Here is a 20674-nt window from a genome sequence, read left to right on the forward strand (position 1 = left end):
CTTGATTTGTATCCTTCATTTATGTCTCTGAAGGCATCAAAGTTCTAATCTCAAATGGACAAATATCTGTATCATCATTTTTAAAGATGACCTACAAAAGGGTACAGGCTAGGTTAAATGATTTTTTGCGGTTGAGTCCTGGTTTTGCTTTTTTTTTTTTTTTGGCTCTTGGAAGAAGTGTGGTGTTCACTTCCATGTTACAGTTGAGGGAGGTGAAGTGTTTCATTTTTGACAGAAACCTGGTTTCTTCCAAACATTCATTGGTCAAAAAGTGTAAACAAATGAAGAGTAAGTTGTTCATAGAACGACTAAATGTGCCTTCTCTTTTCTGTTGCTCGGCTGTCATCCTTGTGTGTTTTGTAATAAGATAATTTCATTAGTTTGGTATTCATTATTGTCTTCTAGACTAATAAAAATATGAATTTCCTAAAGTTGAAACTACTAACTTTTACAGACCACCTTTAAGCATCTTAAAAAGCAAACCTACAAACCCTTTTTTCCCTTTCTGTATTACCTCTGAGGACCTTCAGATATAAAGAAAACCATGTGTGTACATTTGCTTGATAGAATTTAAGATTAATTTAATAGGTACCTGTGATATTTGCATGAAAAATATTTAATATGTCCAGTTATGCGAAAAAGGTGTTCATATGTACATGTTTAAAATATAAAGGGTGTGTTAGTATATATCATTTTATACGTTCCAAATATAAAACTTTCAATTAGATAAGCAAATTTATTAATCCAAAACCTAGAATATTCATAATAGTTCTGATTTGATTTCATGCATTATAGCAACATATTCATAATTTTGATTACATTATTAAAAATGAAAATGAATGCCTACAGTTATACCACTTGGAGAGTATTGTCATTAGATCTCATAAACAAAAGTGGACTTTTACTGATGAGTTCTTGGAAGGGAAACCTTCAGGATGGTACAGGAAATGGTGGTGCTTCAGCAGATGGCTCTCATCTTCTTTGAGCTGTATCAAATCACTGGAGAGTTTGTTGTTGAATGTGCTGGATTTTGAAATGAAGAAAAACTGAGAAAAGAACCAGTTTCTGTGATTTTAGTATTTTTGCAAGAGCGGGAGTATACATCAGGGTGTCCTATCAAATTTCAGTTTGTAAATTCTGTATGTCCCTTCTACTGCTTTATAATTTTGTTTTCTTTGCCATTGTGATTATGAGAACGTCAAACGGCTGGTCTACACTGGGGGTAGTGGTGGTGTGTGTGTGCGGGGGTTGATGTAACATACGCAACTTCAGCTACGAGAATAGCGTTGCTGAAGTCGCCGTATCTTATTTTGACTTACCTCCCATCCTCACGGCGCGTGATCGACGGCCCTGGCTCCCCTGTCGACTCTGCTTCCGCCTCTTGCCTTGGTGGAGTTCCAGAGTCGATGGGAGCATGGCAGGAATTGATTTATCGTGTCGGGATCAGCAGGTAGTGTGGACGTACCCATATTGTGAGCTAACATGTTTCTTTTCCCTTGAACTGAAGAAAAAATTGAAAAGTTATTTTTTTCCCCTCTTAAGGTAGCATTAGTGTCTTAAATGAAGTTGTATCTGTAAAAAATTTAAAACTATTATTGTATGTACACATTTATTTTACAGCTAAAAAGGCAGTAGATGATATAGAAGAAAAGAAAGTAGTTCTGCCAAAGAAACGAGTTAAAGAATTAAGAATCTTGGATGGAAAAACAGCACAGAATCTGTGTAAGTAGTATTAAATCATTTATCTGATAAGCAGAAAAATGAGCTTGCAAACCAACTTTGACTGATTGTTGTGTTAATTCCCCTTCCCCCTCTTATCTTGTCATTTTCAGTCTACAAGGAAAATAATAAAATGAAATAAACATTTATTTTCCTCATGCTGCTGCAGCTGTTCTTCAAAATCCAGTTCCTTATTCATCTGCTTGTTGCTGAGCTCTGGACAAATAATGCATTCTACTGCATGAAAAACGTGTAGCAAAATAGTTTTGAAGATTCCCCAAACTCATGCAGTGGGGAAGTGGCAGCACGACTGCATTCTCTCAACAAGCCTCCAGTCATTTTGAGGCCCTTCTGTGGGGTCCGGGCATAGGTTTTTAGGAGGAAAAAGAGAGTAAAAGAAGTAGCTACTTCATATGGCTTTCTCTTCAGATCTAGGCACATTTCCAGTCAAAACTCACTCAGGATTTACTGCTCTTTACCGTTTGAGTGATTGTATTCCACTGAGGGTTATGCACACACACAATGCACCCTGGCAGTCTGCATATGCACCCTGTGCCACACCATGGTTTCACCCAAGGCGATAAAGGGCGCGACAGGTCGCTGGTGACTCCAGTTCCTTCTCACCCCCACATGGTCTGAATCAGAGTTTCTACTCCAAAAATTTACAAAAATATCCTTAGTACTGTTTATAGTTTAGATTTATTGTTTGTTCTGTATTTTTTGTTTGATTCCCTCCTTTTTCGTAGCAGATTTAGAAATTGAGATGCCACTTACATAGTGTTTTCCGCCAAACTACTTCCTTGTCCCCTTTCCCCCCAGTACCCAGGACTGAATACTGAATTATGCCAAAGATGCTGGGGTTCAAAACCTGTACTTCCTGCTCCCGCTCATTTTCCATCAGTGATGAGCACCAGCACTTTTTGTACTGCTTGGGGGAAGCCCATATTGTAGACATGTGCAGTATCTGCTTTTCCTTTCCTGCCCGTACTCAAGAGAACCAGACTCTATCTCTCAGAAAAGACTTTATGGGGGATGCCATGGGACTGACATTGGATCATGGCTGGGGAACCCCCCTGTATATCAGCCTGAACAGGCGAAGAATGCTTCCCCTACCACAGAACCCCCATCTTGTTCTGCCAGTACCGGTGCTAAGGACTTCATGCTGGGGTATCGTCGTGAACCAAGGAAGCATGCACATATTAAGCATATCAGTAAGTTTTCCTCCAAGTCTATGAAGGATTCAGCACTGACCATGAGTTCTGGTCTCGTTCCTTATCTCACGAGACTGAGAAATGGGAGCACTGATAGTCGGATCTGCCCATGTCAATCACAGTTCCTGCCACTCCATCTGCTCCAGCTACACTGATGTCCCGGGCACTGTCGGTCTCCAGATAGATGCAGTTCCCTGTACTGGCTCCTCCAGTGGAACAGCTACCATTGACCCCTGGGAGATGGGAAGAGCCCTGGGTGCCCATGAGTTGTTTGCACTGGAGGGACTACTGTCTCCATGATCCCCAACCTTATCACCAATTTGAAGGGATCCTTCAACCGCTATGTTTCTGTTGCCTTCTATTTCAGTAGTTCCGACAGTACCACCATTTGGCGAGAATTCTGACTCCTCTGATTCAGATGATATGGATGTCTGACACTGTCCATATCTCTCGTTTTGGAAGCATGACTACCAGAATCTTCCAGTGGCACCATGGTAGTTCCCCTCCTTGCCTTAGCCACATAGTTGGTATCTGGCACTGTGTTCCCAGGCTGTGCAACAGCAGGTCAACCGGGTCATGGCTGAAAGATCCCGCTAGGTTCAGGAGAATTTCTCCACATTGTCACTACAGTGCTTGTCTAATAGGCGCTCTGACATAGTGTTGGTTGATGCACTGGTTAGCCCGACTTCACCGGTATCCCTCATCTTCTCCAGACACAGCCACGTCTTCAATCCCCTCCTCTCTGCTGGAGAACTATCGCCAGTTCCAAGAATTGCTGCGGAGAATAGCCAATGTCCTAGAGATTCCTTTTAGAGGACGTACAAGACAGTCAGCACCGGCTGCTTCACATCTTGCACAGTTCAGTACCAGTGAGGTTGGTCCTACCAACCAATGATGCCATCCTCCAACTGGCACACACTGGTATATCCCAGCCACACATGCACCCATCCCGTAATGGGCTGAGAAGTAATAGTATGTCCCTACCAAAGGACCAGTGTTCCTGTTCTCTCATCCTCTATCGAACTCATTGGTCATCCAGGTGACTTCAGAGTGTTCCAAGCTACAACACCTCCACTCCACCCTCACGGCTCTGCAATCGCAAACATTTTTGACTGATTAGGAACTCAAGTGAGGGATCTTTTCGCATCCACAACAACACCAGATGCACCCATTATTGTTCAAGGGGAGAAACTGGAGCTTCATAATTTATGAAATCGGAGCTCAGTCTCAGGGGCAAGCCCTAATCATCAATTGGTTGGACTGCACAAACTATGCCCCTCCCCACCTCCTCCCAGCTCCTCCTATCACGAGTAGTTCAGAAGATCAGATGAGAGGAAGCAGCAACCATCCTGATTGCCCCCTGCTGGCCTTGCCAATTTTGGCTCCCATTTCTCCTCTGAATGTTGAAGCACCTTCCCACTCACACTTTGGATGTTCCCAGAGCTACTTAACCCAATGGTAGATTCAGACACCCCAACCTGCACACCCTTCCACTGATGGTTTTTGGATAGCTCCCTCCACTAGCTCAGGAGTACTCTCTGACCATGCAAGATGTCCTTTCAAGCAGCAGGAAAGATTCCACAAGATGCTCATATCAAGCCAAATGGGTGCATTTCACTTCCTGGGCTACACAACAGGGCCTTGTCCCCGAAGCGATGGGCATCCCACTACTCTTGGAGTATTTCCTTTTTCTGAAGGACTCAGGACTGGCCCTCAGTTCCATAAAGCTGCCATTAGTGCTTTTCACTTGCTGGTAGCCAGCCATTCAATTTTTACCCAGCCCCTACCTGTATGGTTCTGGAAAGCCCTTCTGCGAAAACCATCAGATCATACCTAGAGATTGCTTATCTGAAACCCCAGATATGTAAGTAAGTCAGGGAATGTCTAGGTAGATGCAATTAGGTTTTTTTTTAAATTATTTCTTATTGGCTTGTGGTCTCCTCTGTGCTAACCACAGGTGCTTTTGTTTTGCTTGTAACCTTTAAGCTGAACCTCAAGAGAGCTATCTTGATGGTTAATTTTTGTAATGGTTGTTTTTTTTTTCCCTTTTGATCTAGCAAAACTACAACTACAGCCACATTCCACAGTGTGCCCCTTGCAGACATATGCAAGGTAGCCATGTGGAGTTCGATACACTATGCTCTAGTGCATGATTCTGCCATAGATGCTTCATTTGGAGCAGCAGTTCTCTGTTCCACAGTCTACTTACACCATCCTCTCACATAAGTAGTTCTGGTTACTCACCCTCATTGGAATACAATAGGGACTATCACTCAAAGAAGAAAACAAAGTTACTAACCTGTAACTGGAGGTTCTTTGAGATGTGTGGTCCCTATTAGTTTTCCAAACCCATTGTACTTTCCCTCTGCTGCGGATCCAACAGATCTGTGGTACAGAAGGAACTGGAGATGCCAGTGGCCTGCCTCATCCTTTATCACCTCAGGCTTAACCAGGAGGTGGCACAGGATGCATGTGCAAACTGCCGAATACTAAAAGCTCCTGCTCCAGGCACATGTGCATAACCCTCAGTGGAATACAGGTAGGGGCCACACATCTCAAAGATCCTCCAGTTACAGGTAACTTCATTTTCTGTTGCAACCCATCTCCCTCCAGGGAAATTGTTTTGGAGCTGCTGGTTGGGACTCTGTGATAGCATGACTCATGAAAGAACTTGGACTTGTCTCTCAATAGCTGTGCCCCTCTAGCCATCTGAAGCTCACCCCATTGTGACTTATTGCTATTGTACCAGAGAACTAATTCAGACTAATGACAGTGTGACCTGTAGTTTAAAAGAGCACAAGAGCAAGTGAGAGTAGGAGAGCTAGTATATCACAAAATGCATTTCATTTAGATAAGTTAATTTGTTCTAATTGTTTAGGTAACACTTCATAGTATATATGTATTTGTAAATGTAATGTTACGTGTCTTGGAAATGTAATGAAATCTTAGTAATGCAAGGCCTCACTGCCATTAAACCTTTCTGTGAAGGGGGTAATAATTGTTGAGAATTACTTGGATTGTGAATTTGCAAAATTATATAAAGCAAGAGTTATGTACATTGTTGCAGTGATACATTTAATGCGTGGAATAGGAAATGTTAAAACAAACATTTTAAAATGAAAAGCTTTACCCATCAAATCTAACATATAGAGAAGCTTTGAAGTATTTCACACATTTGTGTTTGGAAGTCACCAGTTAATATCGATGCAGGCTGCAAGTCCTATCCTAAACTAGGAAATCTTTAATATTTAAATAGATTAACAAAAGCATTTAGTAATTAGCATTGTCTTTTCTGTACCGTTATTTTCACTAAACTAGCATAATTTACCCTGAAAGCAAGAGCAGATACTTTTGCCCAATACAATTCTGTTAATTTTTTGAATAAAAAAAATCTATTACTGCCATCTATGATAAGGCTAGTATATGCCTGCCTCGTTGCCCACGTGCTTTCAAGAATAGTCTTGCAATCTGACCCTATATAATTCATTCTACTTAATGAGGATTTTTGGAAAGTATTTTAAAAATGTAGTAACGAAATATGTGCAGGCTTACAGAAAAAAATACGTTATTTAGTACTGCTGAGAAACACATAGGTTCTCATTTTCCAGCTATCATGAGCTAAGAGCTCAATCAGGCCAAAAATTTTACTTGGTCACCTAAAGTTAGCCATATAGCACAGAACCAATTGACCTAAACAATTGATCTGTTGATCTCTCCCCTTCCACTCCCCCCGATTTCATTGATTTTAGTGGTAGCTAAGAGGTGGTCACTACCTGTGAAAACCAAGCTACTTTTATTTTGGTTTTGAGCTTTAAGGTAGAGCTGTGGCGTCAGTAATTAGTGGCAGGATGGCATTGTGTTGCTCTGGATTGATTCTTATGGGCAGCTTAAATTCCTTAAGGAGCAAGTCCCTTCATATTCCCTGGCCAACTAATGGTGGTGGTGGGGAATTGCAGAACCATACCAATCATCGGCCTGTTCCATCTACCCACATGTGGAATGAAAACACAATGGAGAAGTAACAGTGATTCCCCACTTGGGGTCTTGCGTACATTCTGTATGCTTGAGAATGCCGATGCCCAATTGCCTGAATTGCTCTAGCTCCCATAATCAGCTGGGCTACTGCTGTTGCTGCCCCAATCCTGAATGAGAGGGAACCATATTCCTGTGTAGGATCCCCAACCTCATCAGTCCATGTCTTAAAACTGTAACAAACTGATACGTTGTGAGGGGACGCCCATCACCGTGAATAAAGAGGGGGCCCATCCTCGCTGGTCTTATTGTCATGTATGCCCTCACAACCTCCACAGGGCAGATCTCAGGCTTGCCACTCTCCTATAGAATAATGGCCCCCTGAACCATTTTTTACTTCATCCAGGTGAATATAACCAATCACCCCTTCCAGTGTATATTCCTCTGTTCCAAAGACCTGCCAGAAGAAGCCTTACAGGATCCAGCTACTAACTCACTGATCCTAAAAGCTCCAAAAAATGCTGCCACCAATGCCAGCCTGAATAAGGCCATCTCCTGACCACAGCCACTTATGGGTTCCAGGATCTGCACCAGATCCCTAAGTGTGTTAACAGTGAGGGAATGACATGTATCCTCACTCAGGCTGGTGCTTCCAGTCCACCCCACTCTATACCTTCGAACTAAAACACTGGGTAACAGCTTAGCCTATTGACAGATGTAACGGCAAATAGGCGAGTAGAGATGGTTGAAGATGCCAGTCGTCGGATTGGTAACAACACCATGTACTGCAGCACATATTCCTCTGCAATTGGCCATATTGGTGACAGGCCTTCCAGATCCTGGAATTGCCCAACATTTAACTCTACAATGTTTTCGGAGATACCGACATCTGCGCTACGCTGGCAACAATCATATGCCAAGATTTCATAGCTAGTAGTATCTGTTCAGGTTCCTTACTGGCTCCTGGTGCCAAAAGCCGAAATCTATACATCTGAAAATGAGACAGTGAATGTGCTATGCTATTATCAACCCTGGGCACATGCTTGAAAGAGAAATAGTTGCTAAAGCTTAAACATGGTAGTACAAATGCCCTTACCAATCACATAACCCTGTGTGATCTGGAGGACGGGTGATGAATAACATGTATAACGGCAATGTTGTCACACCAGAAACACACCCTTCTATTTGCAAACTCCATTCTTCAAATGACCACTGGAACCAAAATAGGAAAAAATCCAGACATGTTATATCCTGCACTATCACTGTTATCATCGAGGTGGAGGACCCAGGTGGGTGCACTGTCTGCTTTGGTAAAATATCCCAAAACCCATGCCTTCCAAAGCATCTGAGTAGATCTTAAAATCAACCTCCATTATTCATTCCTCCCTCCAGAATGACACTCCATTAAAATTGCTCAAAAATTGTCCCCACACCCTGAAATCCTCCTTCATCTTTCTAGTGACTCTTTTAAAATGGTGAGGTCTTTCTATGCTTGCAGTGGTCACCACCAGCCTGGCACAGAATGCCAACCTCAGGGCTACCACCCAGCAGGGAAAGTTGTGAATAGACTGCAGCTCAAAGAGTGTAGCTTTCTTTGCATCTCTACTTCTTCTAATTAAGCCCTGTATCTCCCAAAGCTTATCCTGAGAGAGTTGCAGTATACCAGCCTATGTATCTAGCTTGATCCCCAGCTAGGTTAGTGTAGTGGAAGATCCCTCTGTGTTGGTTGGTCACATGTGCTGTCTCTATTTTATTCTATTTTCAAGGTCCATTGATGAGACACAGTCTCAAATATTAACATTGTCGAAAGAATATTAAGGCAATAATTATCAAAGCTCACATTAGATGGCCTGGTCATGTTATTAGAATGAGAGATGACAAACTCCTGAAAAAAGGTTGCTCATAAAGCGCCGGAGGGGTGGTCAGCGAAAATATTTAGGACACGTTTAAATAGAATCTTAGCTCATCCAACATAAGTTTTGATATCAAAGACATAATGGAGAGCAATTATCAATAAAGGTTGTAAACACTTCGAAGAATATAGATGTGAAAAACTGATTTAAAAAAAAAAGGGCCGAGCATCCTGTCAAGTATTCAGTGGGACACTGCATGTTCCCGTGTGACATCTGTTCATGATCTTGCTTCTCACAGTTTGGACTATATAGCCATATGAGAACACCACATGATGCTGTGACATCGTTGTCAGATGCGATGGAGAGCCATATCATGGCCAGTATTGAAAATGATTGCACGGAAACCAACCTCAGATATCAACCTCAGATAGAAACTTTGGCCACATTAGATCTCTGGTAGAAACTGCTCTGAGACACTCTTTTCTCTGACAAGCTGATTTGATACCCCTTCAACTTATTGCAGCTCAGATGGTTGAAACTGTGGTAGCCTATCTATGTCAGGACTACTTGGTGACTTTTAAGTCCAAAATCCATTTGGAAGTGTATAGATTAGCCTGGGGGCCACACAGCAATGCGGCTTCCCTGAGATATTTTAGCTAACTCATCTTAAATTCCTTTGAGGGCCTCAGAGCTATGTTAGCTTTTAAAAGCATAGAGCACGTGCTCCCCTCAGTACTGGCCCTGCTCCTACTCGAGTAGAGGTGGGGAGGAGGGCCATGTGTCTTTTCCTACATCATGTTTATCTGTTTGGGAAATGTTGTACTGCTGTTGATGTTGCATTTTTTCAGCACTTGCTTTCAGGGAGTGCCATAGAATACCAGCTCCCAATGATTCTCAGCAATCTCAAATGCACAATTTACACACACACGAGTGCTGTTTGTGAAAGGGGCAAGACAGAAAGCACTAGACTAAAATCTTTTATTCACAGCATAAGTCCAATAGGTACACTAGCAGGGAAAACATTTCATCCTTCATAGAAAAATGCTTCAGTGTTTGTGAGGGTGTGTGTTACAGTATGAGAGAGTAGAATCATAGAACAGGAAGGGACCTCAAGGGGTCATAGGGTGACCAGATAGCAAATGGGAATAATTGGAACAGGGTGTGGGGGGTACCTAGATAAAACAAAAAACAAAAAACAAAACAAAAACAAAACACCCAAATATCTGGACTGGCCGTGTAACACAGAGGTGGGCAAACTACGGCCCGCGGGCTGCTGGCTTGGGAGGCTAGCCCACCGGTCCCTTCCCCACTGTCCTCACTCCGCCACCAGCTCAATGCTCTGGGCAGTGGGGCTGTGAGCTCCTGGGGCAGAGCAGCTGCAGAGCCCAGCCTGACCCGGTCTCTGTGCTGCGTGGTGGTGGTGGCGGCGGCAGTGGCGTGGCCCGGCTCCAGCTGGATGCCGCAGCTGTAGCACTGTCAGCCACCAGTGCTCCAGGCAGCGCGGTAAGGGGGCAGGGAGCAGGAGGTGGGGGCTGAGCCACAACCCTCTCCCGTAACTGGCCCTCCATACAATTTACAAAACTCAATGTGGCCCTCAGGCCAAAAAAGTCTGCCCACCCCTGCTATAACATCTGGTCACTCTAGGTCATCTAGTCCAGTCCCCTGCACTCAGGTCAGTCTTTGGCCTATCAGTTCAAATCATCAAGGAGGGAATATGTGATTGCCTTTTAATTTTTTAAGAACGTGGACATTTGTTATTAGAAATTGCCATGAGGCAACTTATTTTGCTAAAAACATTATGTAGCCCTCTGTATAAATCCATTTTTCCTGTTGATAATCTGACCTATAGTTAACCTATTTCTGAATTATTTTTGCAGTAAAAAAAAAACTTACTTAAATTATGATGTTGCTTCCTACTTTTGACTTATTTAGTTTTAATAACTTCCTATTTAATTTCAGCAATCTTTCTGGGATCTTTCCGAATGCCTTATGAAGAAATAAAAAATATTATTTTAGAGGTGGATGAAAAGAAGCTGAGTGAATCCTTGATTCAGGTAAGTCATAATGTCATCTGTTTGATTCAGCAAATCAGCTTTCCTCATAACAATCCCTTCAAAGAAATGAGCTTTAACTCAAGAAGAAGAATAAGGAACTATTCAAAGTTGTGTGCTAAACGCATGCTATAAACTCGTCACTTTATCTTCTTTAATACATATGCATTGTGTCTGCTCTTTCATCTTTATTTTTGGGCACGAAGAATACAGACAAAGTAATTTTTATGTAAAGGAACTGTTGACAAAAGGGTACATTCATTAGCCATAGTCTGGCTCCTTTTTGTCTTCATGTAATTTTCACGTCCATACAGAAAACACTAATATAATAGTGAGTAAATACTCAAAATGATCATTAAGCTATCTTCTACTGATGATGTGTGGGGATTTTCCCCTGCCTCCCGCCCCTCCCAATACATGTTTGAGAGTACAAGAATCATGTTGGACATCAGATCCATTAATTTAATATGGGGTAATATTTACTGCTTGTTAATTACAATGTTTTGCAAGTTCCTGCTTCATCATGATGACTTCTATATTATTTTCTTTGCAGAAGACATAGTACTATTTTATTATTGACTCCTTTTATTTAATATATCCCAGGGTGTTGTGCTGATTCATGCAATGCCCCCTTAAAGTCAACGAGTTTTGCCTGTGTGGGGACTGTAATGTCACGCACCGTGTACTTAACAATCAGTCATGTTTCTTTTTATCACTGTGAACATAAATATTGCCTACAATCATGAAGTATGGAATTTATTCTCTTCTCTGTGCACCTCCATATGCTTTCCTATTGATAGGCGGAAAGTAAGTACAGTGTCTGATTCTGCAGTCCTCATGGTGACAAAACTACTCCTAACTTGAACTGATTTGATTAGGAGTGAGGCCTCAGTAAATTATCACTGACCAAATACATTTATGCAGAATCTTTCACAAACATCCTGGACACTATTATTAGTGGGTTTATATGATGTACAGCAGTGAAAGCATAAAAGTGATACTAATGTATTGCCAAGACGAGTTACACCATCTGAAATACATATTGGGAAAACAAGCTATAGAATATCAGTCTGACCTTATTCAAAATCTTCTAAAAAATTCTCCCATTGGAATCTAATTCTCCAGATATGCGAGATTGTCATTTATTTACTACTATACATTTTCAGTAATACCAATTACAAAGTATTTACTGGTGGAAGTTGTTTGTTTAATCATTTAATACATTTTAGATCTTCTACAAATGTGTATACAAAAACTTAGTAATGCATCTTACATATCACAGCAGTTATAGCTAAATTGGTACTACATAGTTGTACATACTGAAAATGCTACCTTTCTAATTTATTGTGTTTTAGAAGATGTTACTTCCTTCTTGAAATTGAAATTTATTTTGTAATTACCAAAAATAATTGAATTATTACTTATATTGAGTACAGAGGGAAATTAATACCGTGGTGCTAGCTGCTAAAGAAAAAAACTTGCTGGGAAAGAGCAGCTTGTTGTCATCAGAGTCCTTTTTTGTGTAACTTGTTCCCCCAGGCACTGTCACAGTTCAAGTTCGGGAAACCTCAGGGCATGGTGAAAGTCAGGTGTTCGGTTGTAATGTCCAAGATTAAAAAAAAAAAAAAAAAGCCATTGCAAAGAAGGCAGCTTGCTTTGATGAGTGGGAAGGGCAGCAATGCATTTTATAGTTATCTGGTCATTTTCAGTGTGCTATGTTCGGAGCAGCAGAGAAACTCACCAGCTTCTCTAGTAAGGCTTCATTGAACTGCTGGTCTGAAAGGGACAGTACAGGCGTAGTCAATGCTCAGCTGTGGGAAAGAAAAGTTTACTTTTGCTTCTCTTGCTTGGAGAAATTAATTCTTGCCTTTTCTGTGGCCAAAGAGCAGCCAACTTGATTATGCTCTTCGCTTAGAATATAGGCAGTGTTCATGAAACTGATGAGAGAGAAATTGTGATTTACACCTTAAAACAGCTGTGAGCTGCAAAAGAATGGGGAGATGGGCATGGGAAGAATCCTGAGCCTGTATTCAAGAAGGGAGAAGAGAATGGAAAGCACATTCCTCTTCTCTCTTCCAGGTGACAGGAAAGTCAAATAAGGGCAGAGACCTCTTTTCTTAGAGGTTGGTTAGATTCTCAGGGAAAACTCTTTTGCAGAATTTCTCAGCCTGGGTTTTAGAGGTGGATCATGCCCTTTGGGATCACAAAACGAGTTCAGAACTAGTTCAGAAGGAAGTAGGGCAGAGTAGTAATTTGGATGTTGAATTGAATTAGTCATGGAAAGCCATATGACTCTGGATCTTCTTGATTTCACATTATACTTGAGCTGCTGTGTTGAAACTGGATGACTTTTTGAAATCCAGGAGGAGTCCCTAATATAGCTGGTCAAAAGAGCCAATATACAGTTTGCAAAGATTACCTCTCCTTGGGTATAAGATTTATCAATACATGTATGGCTGATCCTAGCCACCTTTTGAATTCCTTTGAATTCCAGTGATTGCATATCATTTTTACCTTGCCCACTGCAAGTGTTGTTATATTGAATTATTTATAATATTCCTTCATTATATAGTAGCAAATCCATATGATCATATTTTGTAATTAATCTTAAACTTCACCTCAGAGACTGTTTTTAGGAATTGCTGAGAAGTGGAGTAAGATGAAAAATACTATTGTGTGGGGGTACAGAGGGTATGGTGGGTTGTGAGAATTATTGGATCTGAAGATTCATAAATTATGAAATTGTAATTTATTGTGTTTTAGAAGTTTAGAAGTGTTTTATTGTGACAAAACAAGAACAATATACTGCATTACACCACTTGCCTGTTGAAATAAAAAATATATATATTTATTTCAATTGGCTGCAGATTTCTTAAAATCATTTTGATATTTCAGAAATGCTGGCATGTATGTAGTGGTCATGCAACAAAATAATTCTGTGCAACTAGCAGTATCCATGAAAATCATGGTGAAGTGCTACGAAAATGGATTTTTGTCAGGTTGTGACTCTCAGCTGTGTAGTGAAATTAGAGGTCTTTTCTTGTTCATATGACCTCCTTTGCATGTCTAACACTTTCAAGAATATTAACTAAGAATACTGTACAAAAATGAATTAATGCACCCTTAGGCCTGTTCTTTTCATCAACAGCTATAATATTTACCTAAGGCATCGATGAATGATAAATTATGTTAGCTTCTGAGACTAGTAGAAAAAACCCTAAATTAATCTTTAGTCATGAAACAAAAAAAGAGTGAAAATTTTTGCCAATTCTGTTTCTCCTCTGATAAATATAGTACATTATTGCTTACATCTCAGCATAATCCTTCACTGCTTATTCTTGCCTAGTAGAGGGAAAATCAGGTGTGTGTGTGTGAAGGTGCACATTTAATATTGTTTAATTATCAGAGCTGCAGTCAACAGATCGTGTGTTATAACAATTCCTGAGCTACCCATCAGTGCTGGATTTTCCAAGTCACAACAGTGTATAAATGATGGTGGTCTTAAGAGAGTTTGCCATTTCAGTGCTAAAAGCTGTCAAATTAAGCTACAAGTAGTGATCATGTTAAAACAAAATATGTGCTGAAATGTGAGAGCCAGGTCATCCAGATGTAATGGGGGAAAAAAACAACAACACAGAACTTTGATAACTATTAAATATAAGTATCAGAGGGGTAGCCATGTTAGTCTGGATCCGTAAAAGCAGCAAAGAGTCCTGTGGCACCTTATAGACTAACCGACGTATTGGAGCATGAGCTTTCGTGGATGAATACCCACTTTGTTGGATTTATATTCATAAATATAAATGATTCTCTTGATTCTGCCTCTGTTAAACTTGATGGCAAAACTCTGTTTGATGTTGAAGATTGTGCTCAGTGTTCAGAATGTTTAACATGAGAATAGCAGCTAACAAGGGAGAGGGGTCCTCCAGACAGGAGTCTCTTTTGCTGTACAACCCTGATTGATCCCTGGAGCAGGTCCATCCTGAGCACTGAATAAGGCAAGAGTCCGATAGCAAACAATATGTGATCATGTAAGTAGACTGTATCATAATGCATTCACGCAAGGGGGCTGAATTAAGATGCACAGGCTAACTTACTTCTGGCATTGTCTTACTTTTGAGTGCTTGATTTGACATTGTAACCTTAATAATGTCTTTTAACATATTTCTGTATGTAACTTCCTAGGCTTTAAAAAAAAAATTAAAAAAAAAATCCATCATGTGGCATCATATTGATGCCCACAGTAGGGCTGGAAGCTTTAGAGCTATCCCATAGATCTCTTTCAGGCCTTGGCTACACTGGCGCTTTACAGCGCTGCAACTTTTTCACTCAGGGGTGTGAAAAATCACACCTCTGAGCGCAGCAGGTTACAGCGCTGCAAAGCGCCAGTGTAAACACTGCCCCAGCAGGGCTCCCAGCGCTGTAAGCTAATCCCCACGGGGAGGTGGAGTACCTGCAGCGCTGGGACAGCTCTCTCCCAGCGCTGGCGCTGCGACCACACTCGCACTTCAAAGCGCTGCCGCGGGAGCGCTCCCGTGGCAGTGCTGTACGGATGCAAGTGTAGCCATACCCTCATTGAGCTAAAGAAGGTACTGATAGTATTCTTTGACCTGGTCTACACTGGAGGGGGGTGGGAGGGATCGATCTAAGATACGCAACTTCAGCTATGAGAATAGTGTAGCTGAAGTCAACGTATCTTAGATCAAATTAAAATTAATTACTTCGCATCCTCGCAGCACACCGCGGCTACCCCATCAACTTTGCTTCCACCCCTCGCTGAGCTGAAATTCAGCAGTCAAGGGGAGATCGATCGGGGATTGATTTATTGCGTCTACACTACACGCGATAAATCAATCCCCGATAGATCGATCGCTACCTACCGATCCGGCGGGTAGTGTAGACGTACCCTTTGTGTGCCAGCACTAGAGGGGGATGGGACATGTAGCCAGTACGTTTCACAGATATTTGCTGAGCAGAGGAATGACGAGAGTAAGAAATCTTGGGTTCCATTCTCTTTACAAAGAAATAACAAATCACTTATTTTGGGTGGAAGGAGGGTAGATTTGGATTTATACCCATTGTTTTAAATCAAAGTCTAAATACTTAGTGCAAAAAAACCCAAACCAAAATAAAACAAAACCACCACCAGAAAGCAAAACAACCATATATTGGAATAAATCCTGCATGGTAAAGTCCTCCTATTCAGGAGAATAAATTCCCCCTTTTTATATTAATGCTTAGCTTAATTTCATGCTTTACTCTTCCATCAGGGTCTCTACTGAAATTCCAGTGAGCTTAATTTTAGTAGAACCATGCTGTCGTGTCCTTCAACTATGAGCCCAACAAGCAGCCTAGTAGTATGTTTCTAATAGGTTATTAAGCTTAATTGTTTGGAAGCTGATAATATTAATGTAGAGTGTTAATTTCTGTAGCATATTGTAGAAATGTACTGTATAGATAAATGAAAAACAAATAGAAAAACTGAATACATGCTACATTATTTTCCTATCTGCTTTCCTTTTATTCACTAGTTAATGTTTCTTTAATACACCATTGTTTATGTGCATTTTCATTTGGGGTATTGAGTCTGTATGTGTTGGCATACAGGTGCAATTCAGAGCAACTGCGCTGCACTCTCCCTTTGTAGTACAGTAGGTGCATCTACACTCAGTCTCCTGGCTCCCCTGGCCATCACCTTTCTTGGGTGGAGAGATGCATCCTTGTCCCATCTGACCCGATGTATCTCCAGGCTGAACAGTTCCCTGCCTTCACCATCTTATTCCTAATAAGAGAGACTGCTTAAGCAGACCTGCCTACTTTCTTTTTGGAGACTAACAGGGTAATTGCCCACAGTTACCCCACAGCACTGCCTATGCAAGCCTATTTTATTTTTAAGGTAAAAGCACTACAGAACAGAACAAAACATATTAAAACAATTAAAGAACCTACACTAGGCAGTCAATTCATGTGATTTTAAGCCAGACAGCCTTGCATTTCTAAGGTTTTCCCCCATCTAGTACTGAGACAAAACTGGATGTGTTTAGTCCAGTATTGGATGGTGGGTGCCATTTTAAATAGTGTTCCCTGCCCCCACTGGTGTGATGGCACTCTCTTCAAAATGCCATTCTCCTTGCAGCGTGACCATGCACTGTGCATTCAAGGTCTCGCAGGTGGGGGTGAGCCCCCTCTGTTCCCAGAATTACCAGAATGTCCAGTATTCTGAAAAAGTGAGTGGTCACCTTATGCTACTTGTATTTTAATAAGCTTACCATAGGTCTCCCCAATTCTAAAATGGATTTTCTTATTTACACTCTTTCATTATACAACAGCGAGGGGGTGGGGGAGTAATGTAAACAATCCAGTACTGTTTTTTAATTATTAATTTTTATTTTCCTTTGTTTTGCTTTTATATATTTCCAGTTAGAAATTTGCAGAAGTTAGTAAGAGTTCAATACATATTTTGTTGTGCTTATGTATTTGTTATAAACTGTCTGAAGTGATGAAAGCTTAGGTGGTTGTAAATGTGATCAGTATGGGAAGCATGACATTGATAAGACTACAAAATCTGTTTACATTCTATCATTGTTTTCCCTGGAATTTAAAATAAGAACTCGGATTGAGCAACCAACTCTTGACAGAAAACTGTCATCTATTAAATTATAGCAGTCACTGTCAAGTATTGTTTCAAGTCCTGCACACTGATTTTATAAAAGCAACAATAAGACATTCCAGTTTTGTCTGTCTTGTCACTGCAACTTTTTTTACATTAGACTATACATAAAATCCTAGGGTCATAGAAGAATTTGTTGATATTTACAGCCAGAGATAGAAATTGTTTTCTATTTGTTAACCCCATTTCTTGAAGGATATTTCTTTTTCTACATCTTTTGTTGAAGTTGGTTTATTTTTTTTTCTCCATCCTCATATGGTAGACACTGCTCTTGGTGGGGAAAAGTGCCAGGAGTAGGATTAGGTAGCTGTTCTGTACTGCACCCTACTGGTGGGTGGGTGGGTGTGTGTGCGCGCGCGCATGGATGGCTGGCTGGATCGAGGGCCTTTTTATTTCCTCCTTCCTCAGATACCATCTAAGATTCTAATGAGGCAGGGACTCTGTCCAGCAATATCCTCAAAACACCAGAAAGGAAATAGGTTTCAAGTAATTGACTAGATATAGGACTGCAGTTAATGTTCTTTGATTTTGAATGGGAATGCGTCGAGTGGACTTGGTGTAGTCCATCATAGATGCTTAAGGAAAATATTTAAGCTCAATGCATTGAGGCTCCTACATTACTCTGCACTATGGACATAGTGTGGTTTAAAGTGTATTTTTATAGGCACTGTAGTTTGATTTTGGTAAGGTTTCTGTGTGTGCTTTTACATGTACTTTTTAGGTCAATCTGCAGATTTTTAGAGTCAATGGTGCTTTTTTGGGTACACTGTGCTGAGAAGCAGTTTGGGGCTGTGTTGCTGCACCATAACAGTTGCACTAACATAAAAGAAAAACTGTTATGTCCTTCTTCAACCTTAAACTTGCTTATTTCATCCTGGCCAAAATTCTTATTTAGTGTCTCACTTCATCAATTGACAAGTGCAAATCCCCAGACAGGGTTGGGAAGTGAAGCCAGAGTAGTTATGGTCACTTATATCTGATGTAGCTTGCATCTCTGTGTTTGTTATATAGTCTATTATATGAGAATGTATGAATGACTTTCTCTTTGATTACTATTCTGGTTATATTTATTTGGGATGATAACATACAAAGGTGGAACAGACAGATACTGAAACTTGTTTAAGAGAATATTCTTAAAACCCAAATTCTCAAATTCTTAAAACCCAAACTGCTCCGAAATATCCCTGAACATACTGAGTCCATTTCTCCTGTTCCTCTTTTCGAGACCTTCTCCATTAAGCAACCTACTTCTTTTCCCCTATTGAATAGAAGTGTAAGAAATGGAGGGGGAGGGGGAGACATTGCAAAATAATTGAGTATATATAGTTATTCATGGTACCAGCTGTAGCTGGTCAAGAATCAGAGAAAATCAGAGTGGTACATTAACCAAAATGACATTGAAACTCAAAATTCAATTTATTTGATTGAAAAATGTCTCCCTGAAGTCCTTCAGATAGATGTATTATATCCGAAGTGTTGCTTCAGGACCCCCATAAAAAAGAAAATTTGAATGATGGGCAGGATAAAGTCTATCATTCAAGAAGTTTTGGACCTTGAGGATAAACAAAACATTTTCAAAGAGTTAAATAAGATTTAGCCACTAAAGGCAAAGGTTCAACTTTACTGATTGTTGGTATCTTAGGCATATTCAGTACAGTATCTATTTAAATAAAGTAGTGGTGAATTCATTCTGAAAACAATGGAAAGGTTTTATTTAATAGACTGAAATGTTCATCTGGAATATGTGAAATAATGGAATATTTATCCATTGGATATTTTATTTCACTATGATGATTTATTATTTCAACTGTAGTTATTTTGGACAATTAATATAATAGATGCTATCTACTATTCTAGTTTTTGCACCTTTGATGAGTAGTAAAACTGGTATATAAATAGATGGTGGAATTGCCTTTTTATCTGTATGACTATGTAATAGATTTGTTAAGTATCTAAAGAGTACTTAACCTCAAATTAAAAATGTGAGTAAAACAAAGCAGTGGTTAGAAATTCAGTTGTAGGAAAAATTTGAGAGGTAATGAAAAGGTAACTAATTTTGGACATATTCTTAACTTTTGTGTATGAATTCAAGCTGTTGTTCCCATTGTTTTAAATCTTGTTTTATTTACTTATGTTAAGCAGTATGATAATGAACATGTAATTGCCTATCTACACAACAGAGATTATATTATATACAGAATAGGTCCTGCAAAAATTACAGTTACATCTCCCAGATATTTTTAATGGAGTTAAATATGGTCAACTTTGCAGTATTTTTGGAGTGTGAGGGGAAATAAAATTTTATAAAAATGTGTCAGAAAGTGCAATAGTTAATTTGTGTTGATATTCACAGATAAAATCAAATGCTTAATTTATTGAAATCCAGCCTAATTCTGTTTTATTAAGAAAATTCATTCGTTTCTCTGCTCCCCTCTTCTGCTTATCATATTTTCTCATATGGAGCATCATCTTATTCCTTGTCATTATTGAGGAATACTGATTTTTTTTCTCTACATTATGTGGTAAGAAAAAGTGTCATTTAGCTGTTAAAGTAGAGATAATACTCTGTTTTTAAAGTTTTTAGTTCATATGAAAGGAATCTTAAAGATGGTGCTAGAAATTGTAGTCAGTTTATCCAAAGTAGTAGTATAGTTTATGCAGATGACAGTACAAGCTGTGCTTTGTTAATTTGCCAGTATGCCAGAACACTAGTCTGGAAAAATAACTTGTGATGTCAGTCTTCTTGTCTGTTTAATTCTGTCTCTCTCCTATAAGGATATGTCTTTGGTAGGGTAGGGGATGCTCTAAACTCAGGTTAAAATTACAGTGAAGACATAAATCATCTTTCAACTTGGGTTAGCAGCTTGAGTTCAAGCCTCTATGGGATCCTGGGGTTTAATTCGAGCTGCTAACCCAAGTTAAAAGCTGAGTTGTCATGTGACCACTGTTATTTTAATCCAAGTTAACTAACTCAAGTTAGCTAACATGAATTGAGATCACCCATTTGCCAACAAAGGTGCCCATTGTGAAGTCCTCCGGAAACGGAGCTTCATTTCCAATAATCGTATAGAAAATCATGAGATGTAACAAAATTTAACTCATGACCTGGACTTCCTTTTTCATCGTTGACTCTTTCTTTCCGCACAACATAAACTCCTCATTCTCACTTGTAATACATTACACAGCTGTACCTGTACC

The 20674-nt window shown here is 40.1% G+C and overlaps 1 protein-coding gene across 3 annotated transcripts in view; it reads left to right on the forward strand.

The window, feature by feature from the left end:
* DIAPH2 (diaphanous related formin 2) overlaps window positions 1-20674 on the forward strand; it is an 834834-nt gene that overhangs the window by 324213 nt on the left and 489947 nt on the right. For all 3 annotated transcript variants that reach the window (XM_045029932.1, XM_045029931.1, XM_045029930.1), the window contains 2 exons: window positions 1621-1722; window positions 10715-10809. In XM_045029932.1, the coding sequence (XP_044885867.1) occupies window positions 1621-1722; window positions 10715-10809 (197 nt within the window). The remainder of the gene's footprint in view (window positions 1-1620; window positions 1723-10714; window positions 10810-20674) is intronic.

Source organism: Mauremys mutica, chromosome 9 (assembly GCF_020497125.1).
Source record: "Mauremys mutica isolate MM-2020 ecotype Southern chromosome 9, ASM2049712v1, whole genome shotgun sequence".
Classification (NCBI taxonomy): Eukaryota; Metazoa; Chordata; order Testudines; family Geoemydidae; genus Mauremys; species Mauremys mutica.